Source organism: Panthera tigris, chromosome A1 (assembly GCF_018350195.1).
Source record: "Panthera tigris isolate Pti1 chromosome A1, P.tigris_Pti1_mat1.1, whole genome shotgun sequence".
NCBI lineage: Eukaryota > Metazoa > Chordata > Mammalia > Carnivora > Felidae > Panthera > Panthera tigris.
Genome location: NC_056660.1, coordinates 19,884,126 through 19,902,456, shown reverse-complemented (window position 1 = coordinate 19,902,456; position 18,331 = coordinate 19,884,126). Strand labels below are relative to the sequence as shown.

General features: G+C 47.1%; 1 protein-coding gene across 1 annotated transcript in view; it reads left to right on the top strand.

The window, feature by feature from the left end:
- The first annotated feature begins 6,573 nt into the window (after positions 1–6,573).
- SERPINE3 (serpin family E member 3) overlaps positions 6,574–18,331 on the top strand; it is a 38,046-nt gene continuing 26,288 nt past the window's right edge. The window contains 5 exon segments of the mRNA XM_015544553.2: positions 6,574–6,579; positions 7,109–7,217; positions 9,221–9,493; positions 14,913–15,146; positions 16,914–17,111. Of these exon segments, the coding sequence (XP_015400039.2) occupies positions 6,574–6,579; positions 7,109–7,217; positions 9,221–9,493; positions 14,913–15,146; positions 16,914–17,111 (820 nt within the window).

The window sequence follows — 18,331 nt, the reverse complement described above, 5'->3', positions numbered from 1 at the left end:
CTCTGCACTGTCAGAGTGGAGTCTGACGTGGGGCTCGATCTCACAACCATGAGATAATGGCCTGGACTAAAACCAAGAATCAGATGCTTAGCCGACTGAGCCACCCAGGCGCCCTCATCAAGTCCTATTCCGAGAAGCATTGTAGGTCAAGGGCAAGTGCATGGAAGGCTGTTGTAATAAGTCAGTGATGCCCATGGCTCCATGGGGGAAAGAGGTGAGGCATATGCCCTGGACTTACAGCTCCTGGGTTGATTTTTCCTACTGACTCCACCTCCCAATTCCTGAATAGTCATGTTGGCTCAGTGGGGAACAGCCTCACCTGTCTAGTTATCATAGCCTGAGTGCAAGAGAGGAAAACATGGACTGATCCCAACTCTATTTTTTTCCCTATTTTCTAATTCCATCTATACAAGAAATTGCCGAGATTCTAATTATACAGAAATGTATGAGAAAGTAACACTGAAAGCAAGATATAAAGAACCAGAACATCCAAACACAGTTTGATGCATTTTTTTATATTTTTGACCTGAGCTACTCTCGGCTTAATGTGCTCTGTTTTTAGGATTTTTCTCCAGACTAAGTAGCAATTGTGTTTAGCTTATCCCAAAGCCTTATTTGTAACTGGTTTTTGAAACAGAATTGCTATTCACACTGGTTCTGGTACCAAACTGAACTACAGAGCTGTTGGGTTGGGCATTAGAGCTCCTCAGTATGAACAAACCCACAACAGGCCCTGAGAATATGGCCCCAGCATTGGTAACGTTCCCAAACCCCTCCCATCCCTTTGTCTTATCACTTAGTCTCTTACTTCTAGTACACAGCACATGGCTTCTCAGACCATATCTACACTTTAAACTTCTTAAAACCACAAACGTCACCCTTTCCAATCAGAACCAAAGCATGGCAATAAAACCAAACCTCACTGTGAATCCCCCTATCATGTGCCCAATACTGCCTCTAATTCAGGGACATCCATCCTCTATTACAACCTTAGAGACCATGTCAACCATGCATTGATCACATCATCTACTTCTTTTTGACCCTTGAACACATTTACCATTTTCCATTCTACAGATTTCTCATAGAGACAAAGAATTAAGAGTTGAAAGGACAAGCCACAAACTGGGAGAAAATATTTGAAAAACGTATCTGATTTAAGGACTTGTGCCCAAGATATACAAAGAATCCTTAACACTTAACAATAAGAAAACAAACAGACACACTGACGATGCCAAATACAGGCAAAGATGTGAAGCAACCAGAACTCTCATTCACTGCTGGTGGGAATCCGTAATGGTACAGCCACTTTGGAAGACAGTTTGGTGGTTTCTTACGAAACGAAACATACTCTTACCACACAGTCCAGCATTCATGCTCCCAAGCATTTACTTAGTTGAGCTGAAACTTATGTCCACACAAACACCCACATACAAATGTTTTGGGTTTTTTTTTATTTTTTTATTTTAAAAAAATTTTTTTTTCAACGTTTTTTATTTATTTTTGGGACAGAGAGAGACAGAGCATGAACGGGGGAGGGGCAGAGAGAGAGGGAGACACAGAATCGGAAACAGGCTCCAGGCTCCGAGCCATCAGCCCAGAGCGTGACGCGGGGCTCGAACTCACGGACCGCGAGATCGTGACCTGGCTGAAGTCGGACGCTCAACCGACTGCGCCACCCAGGCGCCCCCCACATACAAATGTTTGTAGCAACTTTCACACAACTGCCCAAAATTGGGAGCAATCAAGACATAAGGGAATGGATACATAAACTGTGGTACATCCATACAGTGGGATATTTATTATTCATCAATGAAAAGAAAAGAGTTATGAAGCCTCAAAAAGACATGGAGAAATCTTTTTTTTTAATATAACGTGTTGTCAGGTTAGCTAACACACAGTGTATACAGTGTGCTCTTGGTTTTGGGGGTAGATTCCCGTGATTCATCGCTTACGTACAACACCCAGTGCTCATCCCAAGTGCCCTCCTCAATGCCCACCACCCATTTTCCCCTCTCCCACACTCCCCATTCACCCTCAATTTGTTCTCTGTATTTAAGAGTCTCTTATGGTTTGCCTCCCTCCCTCTCTGTTTGTAATTTTTTCCCCTTCCCCTTCCCCTCCCCCACAGTCTTCTGTTAAGTTTCTCAAGTTCCACATATGAGTGAAAACATATGATATCTGTTTTTCTCTGACTGAGTTATTTCACTCAGCATAATACCGTCCAGTTCCATCCACATTGCTACAAATGGCAGGATTTCATTCTTTCTCATTGCCAAGTAGTATTCCATCGTATATATAAACCACAGTTTCTTTATCTATTCATCAGCTGATGGACATTTGGGCTTTTTCCATGATCTGGCTATTGTTGAAAGCACTGCTATAAACATTGGGGTACAAGTGCCCCTATGCGTCAGCACTCCTGTATCCCTTGGGTAAATTCCTAGTAGTGCTATTACTGGGTCGCAGGGTAATTCTATTTTTAATTTTTTGAGGAACCTCCACACTGTTTTCCAGAGTGGCCGCACCATTTTGCATTCCCACCAACAGTGCAAGAGGGTTCCCATTTCCCCACATCCTGGCCAACATCTATTGTTTCCTGAGTTGTTAATTTTGGGCACAGTGGCCCCGTGTGCTGGGTGCCCTCGTGTTGCTCCCTGGTATCTCAGTGTAGTTTTGATTTGTATTTCCCTGATGAGTGATGTTGAGCATCTTTTCATATGCTGTTGGCCATCTGGATGTCTTCTTTGGAAAAGTGTCTATTCATGTCTTCTGCCCATTTCTTCACTGGATAATTTGTTTTTCAGTTGTTGAGTTTGGTATTCTTTATAGATACTAACCTTAAGTAAGTATCTTTTGGATACTAACCCTTAATCCGATAAGGACATGGGGGAATCTTAAATGCATATTGCTAAGTGATAAAAGTCAGTCTGAAAGGGCATGTACTATATGATTCCACCTCCATGACATTCTGGAAAAGGCAAAACAATAGAGACGGTAAAAAGATCAGCGGCTGTTAGGGGTTGGAGGTGGGAGATGGGAAGGGACAAGTAGGCAGAGCACAGAGGACTCCCAGGGCAATGAAACTGTTCTGGGGGCGCCTGGCTGGCTCAAGTCGGTAAAGCATGCAACTCTTGATCTCGGAGTTGTGAACTGGAGCCCCACACTAGGCGTAGAGTTTACTTGAAATAAGAAAGAAAGAAAGAAAGAAAGAAAGAAAGAAAGAAAGAAAGAAAGAAAGAAAGAAAGAAAGAAAGAAAAAGGAAAAGAAGCTATTCTGCATGTTACTACATTGATGGACACACAACATAATACATTTGACAAAAGTCATAGAACTACACAACACCAAGAGGAACCTTGAAGTAAATCATGGACTTTAATTAATAACAGTGTATCAATTGTAACAAATGTATCACACCTATGCAGCAAATTAGTAAGTAGAGAACTGGGGCAGGGGGCAGAAGACAGGAGGGTGGTGTGGAGTGAGAGAAATTGTTTGATGAAGGGCTTGATGGGAACCCTGTACTTTCCACTCAATTTTTCTGGAAACCTAAACCTTCTTTTAAAAATAGTCTTTTGGGATGCCTGAGTGGTTCCTTCAGTTAAGGGTTGGACTCTTGATTTCAGTTCAGGTCATGATCTCTTGATCATGGGATCGAGCCCCACACCCAGCCTCTGTGCTAACAGCACAGAGCCTGCTTGGGATTCTCTCTCCCTCTCTCTCTCTGCCCTTTCCCCACATCTGCACAAGTGAACACACACGTTCGCTCTCTCTCATGAGCACATTCCTGAAAGGAAACAAAATAACAAAAGGGAAACCTTGCATGCACCAGTGTGATGATAGGGCATGAAATAAAGAGAAGGATCAGCTCCACCCCCCACCTCTGAGGTCACAACACTGAATGACTTACTTTTTACAGGTTAGATAGAAATGAGCTCGGAATTTACATTGTTCCTTGTTAAAGTTTCCAACCTTTATCCTACAAACCATCCAAAAAGATTCTTTGTCATCGATTCACATCCGAGTCAATTACATGGTGATTCTCAAAGCCCCTTTCTGTGCGAGCATGAGTGTGACCTCAGTGGTCCTTTCTTTAGATGAGACTAGAGTTGGGTGCATTATCCAAAGAACCTGATTTTTTTTTTTTTTTTTTTTTTTTTTTGCATATCAGGGACCATGCTGGGGGCTTTACAGAAGCTGTCTCATTTAATGTGCAGAGTGAGAGGTGGGTATTATGATGCCATTTTGCAGAATCAATAACTAAAGCTCAGAGGAATTCAGTTATGTGCTGAAGGTATATAGTTAGTACAAAGCAATTCCTTTTTTTTTTTTTTTTTAAGTAGGCTCCACACCCAGTGCGGTGCTTGAACTTACAACCTCGAGGTCAAGAGTCACAGGCTATACCCACTGAGCCAGCCAGGCACCCCAGGAAGCACTGACTTGCAGCCAGGCCTTTGTGCTGTCCACACCACGCCATACCGAAAGGCGTTAGAAGCTGAGAAGGTGCAGTGGTTCATTTTGAGTCCGTGCACTGGGTACCTGTGAAGAACTGGAAGGCTGGGTGTCAGGCATCACCTGTGACAGAGGGAAACCCACTCTGTCTCTTTCCTGGAGGGACAGGCGGGGCCGCCTGCCCTGTTTCCCTGGAAGGACTTGCTGGATTTGTCCCCATCTGTGGCCCCGTGTGCTGGGTTCCCTCGTGTCGCTCCCTGGCTTACTCCAGCAGTGCCCGGGACTCCTCTGTTGTGCCCCCACAACAATTTGGTCACGGTGCCCTCTTTCCACGGCAAACTTCTCAAGGGCAGAGAAAAAATGGGGACTGTCCCTGTACAACCCCAGACAAGCAGCCCACACCACAAAGAGGAGATGTCCTTCTGCTAATTACGTACTAACAGAATTCAAATGCGCTGCTTCTCTCCATCACGTAGTTGGTAGACCTCTGGGTTCGAAGGCAATTTGTTTATGCCGTTAAGAAGTCAGGCTGGGAAAAATTAAAAACGATAATTAAAGGCACTGCACGTCACAGCAGTCTCTCTACGTGTGATTCACCACAGCATTCCTGGTGAATGTGGGAGGACTGCACACACGTGATGAGCCAACAGTCTGAGCTGGGCACTAAATGTCCTCGAACCCCACAGCCAAGGGGGATTTCAAGCATCCCGGGGTTCCTGACAGACGCCAAGACGGTGGCAAAGAGCGTGAGCCTTGGAGTCAAGTGTTCCTGCTTCAAACCCAGCTTGGCCTCTAACTGTGGGATCTTAGGCAACCATCTTAAGCTCTTTCAGCCTTACTTTTGTTATCTGCCAAATGGGGCTAACAATACATTCCTCAGAGGATCGCTGTGAGGACTCAGTGTAACTGTAAATGCAAAGTATATAACAGAGTATCTGGAATGCGATCTCAACAGTGTTCACGATTTTTGTTGTTATACTAATGTATAGATATCTCCAAGGACGGAGGCCTCCTTAGCAGTAACACCAACGTCCCTACAAGGTAGAAACGAGCGTGATTACCACAGAAATGGGCAGGAAACACAGTGGCTTACCCAGGGTCGAGGCTGAGTACACAAAAGAAAAATCAGTTGCAGTTCATCTTTCATTCGTGCTGAAATGTTTAACCCATACAGGAAATATTTCTTGTGTGCTGAGTTACCCTAGCATTTTTCCTTGAGAGCGTTTTTATTTTTATTTTTATTATTTTTGTTTTTTTAATGTTTATTTTTGAGAGAGAGAGAGAGAGAGAGAGAGGGAAGAGGAGAGGCAGAGAGAGAGGCAGAAACAGAATCTGAAGCAGGCTCCAGGCTCTGAGCTGTCAGCACAGAGCCTGATGCGGGGCTCAAACCCACAGACCACCAGATCATGACCTGAACTGAAGTTGAATGCTCGACCGACTAAGCCAACAGGCCCCTCTTGAAAGCTTTTTTAAAAAGCAATTTAGAATAATATATTCTTAGACTTAGGAGGGGAACGTTGATAGAAGTCATGTAGCCCGACCTTTTTCCAATTTGGGAAATCTTTTTATAAGCATCCCCCTAACCCCACCACTGGCAAAGAGTGAATCAGCTTATGCTCAGATAACAACCCTGGGGAACTCACAGCGTTGGGAGACAGCCCTTGTTAAGTTACCACCATTGTCCTCATGATCAGCTTTCTTCTGAACACCGTCAGCGTCGACATCAAAAGCCTGCACTCAGTGGGACAAGCCTCTGGGTCTCGTGAGAGCTGAGCCCAGGTTGCTGGTTCTGTTCTTCATCCACAGGACCTAGCACAGGGCCTTGGAACCTAGCAGGCAAGCGAGAGGTTATTTGTTGGATGGATGGATGGATGGATGGATGGATGGAAGAAAGGAAGGAATGCCCTCTCTGGGTGCTATAGAATGAGATATATATACTTATTCCATTATCGTGCTATGGCTTAGAATCCAAAACATGCAACAATGCACTTTATCTAAATTAAGGATCTGGGGAGATGTGAAGTAAAACAATTATAGAACTGTAACTATTCTAACACTGAAAAATTATCCCAGGCCCCAGGGTCAGAAATAAACCCTGCTTTAAAGCAAATTGCCCACTGATAATGGCGGTATGAGTAGCGGTCAGACAAAAAAAAAAAAAAATTTTAACAAGCCTCATTCCATTTCAAACATTAACACTAACACATGCCTAAGAGATAATTACTAAGAATCGCATTCATTTCGAAATGTCATTTTCTTTTCTTTAACTTGTAACAGCCTATAGCCTATCCTCTATTTTGAACTTAATACAATGCCTAAGACCTTAATAGAAATGTATGGAATTCTGAATTGGTCACAAGGACAGACTTTTGACAGAATCTGCTTATACTTGCTGCAAACGTGCACTTGCTCATGGACAACATAGTCTCTTTCTCAAATTAAGTCGTCGGATTTATTAAGTATTGTATGTAAGAAGAACAAGACTGTTAACGGTGCCCGTATTACGCATAAACGAGTGCATGCACTTTTATTAACAATAAATAAGACAAGTTTCAATTTTATTAGGCCATATCTTGCATCATTTCTTTTCTCTTCTGCAGAATTTCATCTGCTACACGTGTCCAGTGCCCAATGACTGATTTATTGTTTTCTCCACAGGAGGAGGGGAGAAGCATTAGGTACCTGGCACCCAGCAAACCCCGGGACGGCAGAGTTATCAGTGGAATTCCTCAAAGTGACAAAGGGCTAGATGAGGGGTTCCTTGCTGGTACAACCAGGTCACAAGCCTAAGAAGGCTTGACGGGTGTGGCTGGCTCCCTCCCCAGGGCCTGCTCTGTTTCCGATCTGGGCTTTGCTGGCCGGGGCAGTGCTTCTCCTGGCTCTCTGCAGGACCTCAGGCTCCAGGAATTTGGACCGAGTGGTAGAGACATCGCCGGCAGAGACGGCAGTTGCCAGCTTCCTCCCTGCGCTGTCTTGTGATTCAAAGCAGACTCTGCTCCACTTTTTAAAAAGGGGAGCACGTTAATGCTGGAGACCCACAAGAACAGGATCAAGCAAGGAGACACAACAGTCTGATGCAAGAGTCCGTGAGTAAGCATGGTGAACCATGGCGGGCAGGGATGTGGTCATGGGGAGCCCAGGAGCACAAGGGGTTGACTGCAGAGTGTCCTTGTGGGAGGTTATAGGAGCTGCAAGAACACTGGCACTGGGTCATTTCACAAATGACCCTGGGCTGGGACCTGCCACCTCCCAACACACACACAGAAAGACACCCCACACACACACATCCCACCCCTATGGTACTAAGCCATCCAAACACTATATGTGGGCTTGGCTGCAGGAAAAGTTAGTGAAGACAGGATGTTTTTCCACCTTGAACCTTTATCTGAAGTAAACACCACTGAGCCCAATGGCCTTATTTGCAAACGTATAGGAAGAGACTCCGGACGAGGCTTCTCTTGCGCCAATCCTGTCTAATACCAAAGTTAGACAACTTAGCAAAACCTGCTGCAGGCTGTACGTGTGGCATAGTCATTGAAAACACCTTGAACTTTCTCTTCTTTGCATTAATTTCCAGCTAATGCTCTGCTCCTTGGAGAGGTGCCTTTCCTTGGTAGGAGTGATATTGGTATAACTCCGCTCTCCATGAAAGTGCTCTTATTTTTTGAGAATAGTTCACATCACAAGCATGTGATATTATAGGTATAATTACCTCGTGTATCAATATCTTCATGTGCATTTCTAGCCTTAGTGTTTTATATACCACTCATGGAAGACCAGGGCTTGAGTCATGTGCTTTCCCCACGTGTTTTCTTTTCCTTTTCTTTTTTTTTTTTAATATAGTGAATCAACAACTCCGTCACAAGTGCACTCCTTAATCCCCATCTCCAATTTAACCCATGCCCCCACCCATCTCCCCTCTGGTAACCCTCAGTTCTCTATAGTTAAGATGCTGTTTCTTGGTTTGCCTCTCTCTCTCTCTCTGTTTTCCTTTGTTTGTTTGTTTGTTTGTTTCGTAAATTCCACAAAGGAGTGAAATCATATGGTATTTGTCTTTCTCTGACTTATTTCACATAGCATAATACTTTCTAGCTCCATCCACGTCATTGCAAATGGCAAGATTGCATTCTTTTTGATGGCTGAATCACATTCCACTGTGTGGTATTTATGTGTACGTGTGTATGTGTTTGTATCTGCCACATCTTCTTTATCCATTCATCAACTGATGGACACTTGCCCAGGTGTTTTCTTCAGTGGTTCCCTGAGTGCCCTAAACCTCATCCTCTCTGTATTTGAAAGACAGTGACAGCCACCTTGGAAAACTGTTGTAATGATTAACTGAGAAAACACAAAGTCCTTTGTAACATACTGTATAATTTTTTATTTTTGTTGATGATCATTATACATAATAGATATGGCACAGCTACAAGCTGGCTAAATGCCATGAAATATGAGTCAAGTGTACTTCTTACATGTCTTCTCCAACTCAATGGTTTGCTTCTGACCAGACCAGGACCTTGCCCAAGGTCATATATTTAGTAAGTGACGACAAAGCCTCAGCTCACAGTGTAGCCTCCCGGCCCATATTTCTAATGCGGACACAACAGGATGCAGTAGAGGAGCAGGGCGGGGGGGCCGGGGCAGGTAGGCAGGGAGGCAGGGGGTGCTGCGGGCACATCTCCCTCGGCCATCGCCAGTCCTGAACACAGACCAGTTCTCTGCGGGGTGGGACTTTCTGCCTCACCCTGGTCTCTTCCGTCTACACTGCAGGAAGATTCCCTGCCTCCATGCAGCCGGCCCTGTTCACACTCTTCCTGCTTCACACCTGGCTCCGTGGAGGACAGGGCGACCTCCGTGAGGACCTGACCTTGCTGAAGACCGAGCTTGCGCTTCGCCTCTACCAGGGTGCAGCGGCCCCTAGAAATGAAACCAACATTGTCATTTCTCCTGCTGGCGTGTCCCTTGCTCTGGAAATCCTGCAGTTTGGAGCCCAAGGGAACACCGGCCGGCAGCTGGCCGAGGCCCTGGGTTACACCGTCCATGGTAAGAGGGCTGCTCGTGCCCCTGTTTGCTCTGCTGCTCCCACTCAGGCTGCCTCAGGAGGTGGGGTGTTCCCGAATCCAGTGGCTGGTGCTGGATGACCACCAGTGGAGAAGGGTGACCACCTGGCAAGAGTGCAGCAGACGGCATTCGGACTTCGCACTGTAGTCCCCATGATGATCTTTGAGTTTCTCTTCTAACCTTAGGTTCCGTGCCAATTTTTCTTATATATTTTTTAATGTTTTTATTTATTTTTGAGAGACAGACAGAGCGCGAGTGGGGGGAGGGGCAGAGAGAGGGAGACATAGAATCCGAAGCAGGCTCCAGGCTCTCAGCCCAACACAGGGCTCGAACTCATGGAGCGTAAGATCATGATCTGAACCAAAGTTGGACGTTTAACCGACTGAGCCATCCAGGGGCCCCTCCATGGCAGTTTTTCCAATTTCATGTCACAAGCCCTTCTGCAGTGCCTACCAGGTGCCAGGAAATGTCCGAAGCAACCTTCCAAGTAGTAATCTAATTGTTACGACAACAAAATTGCCATTATGTCTTCTGATGCTCAGAGAAACCACATACAATTGCTAGCCCTGGATTTGTGATGGAATTATATCATCATCCCTATTTTATTTTTTTAAGTTTATTTATTTTGACAGAGAGACATAGAGAGCAAGCAGGGGAGGGGCAGAGAGAGAGGGAGAGAGAATCTCAAGCAGGCTCCACACTGTCAGCGAGGAGCCCGACACGGGGCTCAAACCCACAAACGGTGAAATCATGACCTGAGCTGAAACCAAGAGTCAGACGCTTAACCAACTGAACCACCCAGGCTCTCCTATCCCTATTTTATAGATGAGCCAATAGGCACAGAGAGTTTACACGACTTGCCCAAGGTCACATAGCTAGTAAGTTGCAGATTTGGGACTCAAGCTCAGGTTGAGGTCAGCCAGGTTGAGGTCAACCTAGCTTGCACTCAGGGCCTCCGGCTCAATTCCTGGCCCCGGAACCAACCTACCAACTCCATGCGAACACACACACTCACGCACATCGCTTTTCCTTCTCTATCTTAGAATAAGATACCAATAAAAAAGGATGGGCATTAGCACTGTATAAATCAATATGTTTTAGGAAATCCAAGAACGAATATCAACACAGTGCTGGGGAGATCTTCCTTTGAGCTAGAAGCTCAGGGTGGCAGGTAAAGGTTAATGCTGAAGACACCAGGTCACAAGGCAACAGTCATGTGTCCAGCTCCCCACGCCCCATCCACATCCTGTCCTCTGCCCAAACAACTCTCGTGACCCTGCTGGCCGGCTTGATTTTTCTCAGCAAGAATATCACAGAAATGCATATATCCCTGGTCTTCTTCTTCAGCCACATGAGATGGGCTGCAGTGCCAATTCAAGAACTCAGTTCTTGAATGATGCGATTCAAGAACTCAGCATCCAGACAGATAAGGAAAGCTCTGAACGCGAGCAGGTCAGTGTCACAGGAATGATGCACACAGAAATACACCCTCGTGCAGTGCAGCAAGTGTATTTATTTGACATAAATTAGCACAGGGCAGGGAATGATTTATTCCACTGGCTGAACAGAAAGACGCCCCGGAAGACATGCCATCTGAGCTGGGTCATGAAGAACAAATAGGCGTGTGAAAGAGAGACAGGCATTTCTGCCTTAAAAGAGAGACTCACAAAAGTCACAACTGGGGGGAAAGTGAGAAATGCAAGTGTGGCTATCCTCCAGAGAAAGGGAACTGATTCCAGTTGATTCTTTGTTGTCAGGTATAGTCAGGGTCCCTGGCTAACTGAATATGATGATTAACAGGGTTTCCATAGACCCCATTCAAGAATTACCAAATGTTAGGAATGCTTAACAGTCAAACTCTGTGGAACGTGATCCCACCATTTTTCTTACTCATAAACTGCTTTGTTATCTTATAGAACCGTGGCTCATTATTATGAACAGGGATGTGCAACTTCCAGAGTTCCAGTTAAGAGAGTACCCCTGTAGTCTGGTTTGACCCAACGTAGCTCAGAGAATCATGTGCACTGTTTAAAACAACCCAGCAGAGCCCACTACCTGCCTAGGTCCAGGCTTCCTTTCAAAAGTCAATACAGACCAGTAAAATGTATAAAAAGCAGGATCCAAAGCAACGCCAGGGTCTTGAGGCATCTTTCTGGTTTAATCAACAGGAAGACCTATCCACATCTGCAGTGGGACACATCAGCACTGTCTTGTTCTCACTGTGTTCCCAGCCAATACGTGACAACCAGGAGCTTTGCTAGGGTTCCCACCTGCGGGTCAGACAGGAACAGCATGAGACTCAGAACAGACCCCAGTGGTATCTACAAGGATCACCTTTGCTTTCCCCGCACAAAACACAATTTCCTGATGTTCCAAGTTCTAAGGAGTTCTGGTGCTTTCCTAGGTAAATTGATGAGGAACACTTTAAGCTTTCTAGCTTTCTATTAAGCATAAGAATAATGCTAGGAACAGAGGCCTCAGAAATGAAGGTAGCCTGGTTCTTGGGAAAGAGTTCTGTTTGATGATAATATGAATTTCACTTTTACGGTTATTATGGCATTTGATCCTCATAGAAACCACATACATTAATTAATAACCCCAATTTTACAAATGAGACAAGAGGCTAACAGTTTGGCAAGACTCTGCAGGTGGGAGACAGCAGTCAAGTCCCAGATTCTCTGACCCCAAATCCCATGTTCTTTCCAAAATTCCTTCGTCCTACTCTAAGTCACTGAGCAGAAGCATAAAGGTAAAAGGACATTGTCTTTTCTATTTTTCATCAGAGATATCCTCATTATTCCCGCAGCTCAACCAAACCCTCTGACATCATCCTCAACTTAGGCCTCTTGTAATTCTCAGGCAAGTAAAACATTAGCATTGCTGCTTGTAGTTTGAGAATTTTATATTCATGAACTTTACAAAGTCAGATTCAGTGTCACATTCAGGAAGCTCAGTTCAACACATTGATTCAAAAGGAAGGCGCTCTCCACACTGGGCTCACAAATGAGTTAGAAGGCTCAGCCGCAGCAAGAGAAATTCATGAGAAAACATCATGTCTTCTTCTAGCACTTTCCTCCCACTCTGTGCGCATCCCAGGGACCTTCTCCTCAACCTTCCACACCGCCCTCATCACAGTGCTGATGGAGTCCAGCACCCAAGGGTTTTCTTCTTTCTGCTTCCTTTCTTCCCAGACCCTTCCGTAAGATCTACCTGACCAGCCCTCCAGCAAGAAAGACGCTCTCTGGCGGGGTAGGGAGAGGAATTAAGCCAGCGGTGACAGGTTCCTCTTTCCAAGGCTGCTGGGGAGGAGCAGTCTGCAGCCTGTCATCCCTCACGTCAGATCTTTTTTGTCCCATCAGGACAGGGACCAGGGAAACTCACAGTAAGCAAAATAGGAGGCTCCGTACTCCAGAGCCTCACAAGAGGAAGCATCTCTCCGGATTGTGGAGCAGAGTGTCCTGTCCTGCACCTGCGGGCAGGAGGGCGGCGAAGTGCCACCTCCCACCACCCGGTGACACTGAGCAAGCTTGTTAATTTGTCTGAGCCCAGCTCCCTCATCTATAAAAGGGGATCCCAGTAGCATGGAATTCACAGGGTTGTTGAGAGGGTCAAATGGGATGGTGAACACAGCACAGGGTCTGTGAACACAGTCAGTACGTCTTACACTGGGGGTGTACATTCCTGCAGCATCTAGAAAAGCTTTGCTGTGTGTAAATGGGCAAGGACAAAGTCGGCTCAGGTGGAGAAAAGATTTCTCCAGCCAATTTACCCCACTGCTTTAATGTTTCCAGCTAAAAGAACAGCTGGTCCCCTGGCCCAGATTGGGTGAGAGGGCAGAAGGAAGGTCACGCTACACTGTGGACCGGTAAAACGTCTCACTTCGTTGCTGCAAGATGGTCAACGTTTTACAGGGACATGATTCTATAAATACATATGATCTTCCTCAGTAGAGGAAAACCTGACAAGAAGTATTATTTTCATCCATTTCTTTGCTCATTAAAACAAAAGCAAAGGAGTCAGGCTGCAAATCATGAGATATACAACCCGAGTCTGTTTTTTACAGTCGTGGATTCTAAGAAGCAGCTTTGGTAGTGAAAGTTTTGTGGGCAAGTGAAATCTGTCCACAGCTGTGGGCTGCAGCCCGGTGGCTGGGCGCCCCGGCCAGGGTGTATTGGGGGCATCTGTGCCCGTTCAGAGAAGTTTTGCCAGGCAACTTGGGGCTCTGCTGCTGTCCCCTGAGCGGGCCTCTGAGACATGAAGGGTGTTGGAGTGGATGGGCCCCAAGCCAGGTCAGAGATCCATTCCAACAGGTGCCCTGGGCGAGGGACAGGGCAGTGCAGGAAGAAGGGACAAAGTGTGGGGGTAGATTTGTGGATAACCACAGAGCTGTGCCTAAGAGGAAGGAGAGGCAAGGAGGCGCAGGGAAGGGCCATGTTCCAGAGGCAGCCTGCACAGGAAGGGGACCTGACTGCTGGAAATGCCCAGCTTCCATGTGTCAGGAGAAAGAAGCTTGGGATGCTCAGCTGTGCCCTGACTCACCAGTGGGCGAGAGGCCCTGCTCCAGCTCCAGATTTCCTCCTAGGGGAGAATAAAAGCCACAGATTGTAAATACTATCTTGAAAAAGAAATCCACTATTGATTATGGAGAGAAGGAAGAAATCTCCTGTGTAAGTAGTAAATATAAGTCCAGCCAACCCCCGCCCCAAGAAGGTGGAAACTATTGACTCTCAGATGCCTATTATTTCCTCAACATTCTTCTAGGTTCTTGGTGACATTAATAGCACAAGCTGTCCGCTGGGTCTTAGGGAGCAGGGGGATGGGACGCGCTCTTACCTTTCCTCTGTATTCCTCAAATCGATAGCATAGTTCTGAAAGAGGCCACATCTGAATGTCCCTCAGGCTTATGACATGCAGTTGTGGGAACGGATCTAAGGCCCTGAACAAGATACAGTGACAATTGGTCTGTCATTGTTATTTATGACATTCCCCATAAATCGATTGACTTCTTAAATATTTGAAGCCCCCTCACCCTGCACACCAGATCCGCAGTTTTGCCAGCTCTCTGTATTCTAGTGCCCTCAACATGTCTGTCTCAAGAAGTTAAGGAGGAATAGCCTCTGGGATATTGGTGGTATGTTTCTATTTGACTTCATCACAGCCTGATTTCTTTCTGATCTTGCATGGCTTCCCCCCACCTCTCAGCTTTTAATCTATGATTCGGGATAATTCCTGAGCAATTGAGTTCTGATTTATCCAAATTGGCTGTAACTGGTAGATGAGCCTTGTGAAACAAGAGTGGTACCTGCTGGGGCCCCACTTCAGTGCAATGTGCAAAGAGAGACAGGGCTAACTCCTTACTTACGCTCACCGCTGTCAATTTATCCCAACACCTTTTTCACAGACCAGCGGGTGAAACAGTTCTTACACACTGTTTACGCCACCCTGCCCAACTCCGGACAAGGCACCAAAATGGAGCTGGCCTGCACTCTTTTCGTGCAAGCAGGAACGCCCCTCTCCCCCTGCTTTGTGGAACAGATCTCCCAGTGGGCCAACAGCAGCCTGGAGCCAGCCATCCTCAGGGAACCCAACAGCACCAGCATCGGGGTCAACGAATGGGCCTCCAGGCAGATGGCAGGTAAAAGAAACCATCCAGTTTAGTGAGGCTGATTTCAGAGCGCTATAAACACAGATACCAAGCATTGCTGGTCAGAAGCCGCATGGGTGGAGACTCAGGCCACCCTCGATTGCAACAGAAGTCTGTCCTCTTGGGAGACCCTACCCTTAAGTGCAGTGCTCTATGAAGCAAACAAAGCTGACCTTTGGCCCCCTCTGCCCATCCCCCACCCACCCACACAGCAGGGGGCTCTTCAGAGCCTCCCACCTCCAGGGGAGCCCTGCAGGCTTTGTTCTGCGTTCCCTTCAGGGGAAACCCCCCACCGAGCTCTGCTGTCATCTACAATTAACACCCTGCGACAGCAAAATGCAGTGGGAGCCAGAAAACTTCTTGGAATTTAGCTTCAGGAAATAATTCAAGGGAAGAAAAAGTTATATATAATAAGATGCTTAGCCCAGGGTTAGGGTTACCGAAGAAAAAGACTTAGAAATAACTTAACAGTCCAGCCATTAGGAATGATCCCATTAATTACAGCTCCCGCATATCATGTAGTTGTAATTATTAAAGGTGGTGAAAATCTATTACACTCTCTGGGGTTCCATTTATTGACTTATAGCGCTTTTCCTAAGTGCTCTGTGTTCATTATGTCTGTTCACCCTCACAGTTGTCCTGGGAGATAGGTGCTATTACTAGTGACTGGTTCACAGATAGAGGAACTGAGGCACGGAGAGCTACGCCTGCTGCCCGGGGCCCACAGAGCCAGGATCCTAAGTCAGCCGGTCTGCCTCTGGCATCCCTGAAAATTACAAAGGCTACACAGAAACAGGGAGAATGTCCAAGACCCAGTGTTGTTTAAAACACAGAATAGAAGGTGATGTGTAGTTTATGACTGAACTGAGAACAACACGTGGGTGGCCAAGGAGCACAGAGCTGCAGCGCAAATACGAAGATGTTTATTGATAGCTCAGTTGTCTCCAGCGTTTCATAATGTCTTCCCAGTTTACTTAAAAAATGTTTAATTCCCTGTCTCGGCTCATTGTGCTGCTGGGGTAGGGGCGTGGGGAGGGGGGGCGGTTAGGCAAAGCCACACAGTTAGCTGCCGTCAACCCTCTGGGGTGAGTGTCCTCCACAGAAGAGGGGCAGCCAGGAAGAGCCTGAAGCTCTGGGGCCAGGCCGCTTGGGTTCAAACCCAAGGTTTCTGTCTTGAGCAGCCGGGCGGATGGTGGCTTTGCCACTCACAAGTGTGTGACCTGGGACAGCTTCTCCAAGCCTTGGTGCCCCCATCTGTAAAATTGGGAATAACAACAGAACTGGTCAGAGGAGTCAGTGAGGGTTTGCTCAAGCATTTAGAACAGAGCCTGGCACAATGTGTGTTTTTATTAATAAAGGGCTGGGGCAGTAGTCAGCCTGCCCTCTTCTCTCTGGTAATGCGTGGAATCTCAAGAGCATGCCCTGGATGTTGCTGTCTAAGCAAAGGCTCTGCCAGGGATGAGGCCCAGCAGCTGGGGTAGCGGGATTTGCGGGAAGGGTGGGAGGGACACAGCGCAGTGGCCCCCACCACAGCGCCCTGTGCCTCCCAGGAGTCCACCTGAGCAGTGCGTGTCTAACAGCCCCAGGAAATAGCCGTTTCAGACAACCTGCTCGGAAAAGGATAAAAGCACGGTCTTCAACAACAGCTAGTTATAGACACCACGGTTCGGCAGGTGCAAACCCAACCTCGGGGATGCCCCAGCACCCTCCAGGGCAGGTGCACGGGTCTCAGCCGCACGATGGCTCTCCTGCTTGCAGGTGACAACCTGGGTGGCCCGACATGGGAGCGCGGTGGCGGTGCATTTCCCCAGCTGGCACTTGTGAGCACCATGTCCTTCCAGAGCACTTGGCGGCAGAGATTCTCCTCCAGGGACACTCAGCTCCTGCCTTTCACCTGTGCCCAGGGCCTCGTCCTCCAAGTCCCCATGATGTACCAAATGGCCGAGGTCAACTACGGTGAGCTCCTTCCCACCTGTGGGCCCTCTTAAGTGACGGGAACAAGGGAACAACGTGGGCGGAGAGAGGGGGGCCACGTCTGCTCTAGAAGGACCCGCGGAGTGTCTCAGCCTTCCCTCTGCAGTGAGATGTGTGTGCAGTAAGGAGAGCCCCAGGGGCCTGAGGACCCAGAGAGGAGGGTGAGGAAGCAGAGGGGGAAGAGAAATCCAATCTCACGCTTGACATTTGCCTCTGCACCTAGTAAGAGGCGTTAGTGTAAAACCAAAACTGTTTGAATGGAACCACCCCACCCTTGGCAGGCAACCGCATAAAATGAATAGCCACTTGGTGCTAAGAAAGGGCAAAAGATGGAGAGTTCAGTTTAGATGGCTCTCGAGAGGGCGCCCACGCGGGCTTGACATTGTCCTTCTGCCTTGCCTGGATGGTTGCTCATCCCGGCCCCTTGAGGGTGCAGGTGCCCTGAGTGCGGGCCAGCGAGCACCAGGGGAGAGGGGGCCCAGCCCCGAAGGCTGGCTCCAGGTGTGGACACCGCCGTGGGGCCCCCACAAGGCAAGGGGAGAAGGGACCCGGCCACCTGTCCCCACACACCTCTCTCACAGCCCTTGTTTGCAGGCTCAGCCCTTCCAGCTGCGGGATTAATTCTGTTCTTATGCAAGGAAAAGTCGCTGAGACTTAAAAGTGTTTCAGGAACTCTGGCACTTAGAAAACTCACTACCTTCCTGCTTCAATTTCATGCAGGACATGTTGTGAGTGCTTTTATTCGTTTGTTTATCCTGCCAGTAACTATTAACTGAGGTCAAGTAAGGGGAGCGTAGAGGAAGGTCAATTGGATATGTAAATATATATTTATGACTATTATAGTTCTTGTGCCTAATGTTTTCCCGTCGCTGCTATGACTCATGCTGGTTGATCTGTCAGCTGCGTAACACTTCCCAATTTTATATGATATCTGGGTTCAGAGCTTTTGTTGAAAGAAAGATCTGGCTCAAAGAGCCTGGGTCCCCACATGGTCACAAAAGGCCAGGATTGGAATGGCTTCCCCTTTAAGACAGTAGATGGCTCTCCCACGTGCCATCATCCCCACTGTGTCCAGCCGATGCAAGCCCTGTGAAGGTATCATTAGAAATTCTAGGTCCTAAGATCAGAAAAGGTGACTAACAGTCTTTGGCCTCAAACTGCTTCCTGAAGGTGAGGTAGACAGCTTATTAATAAAACGTACG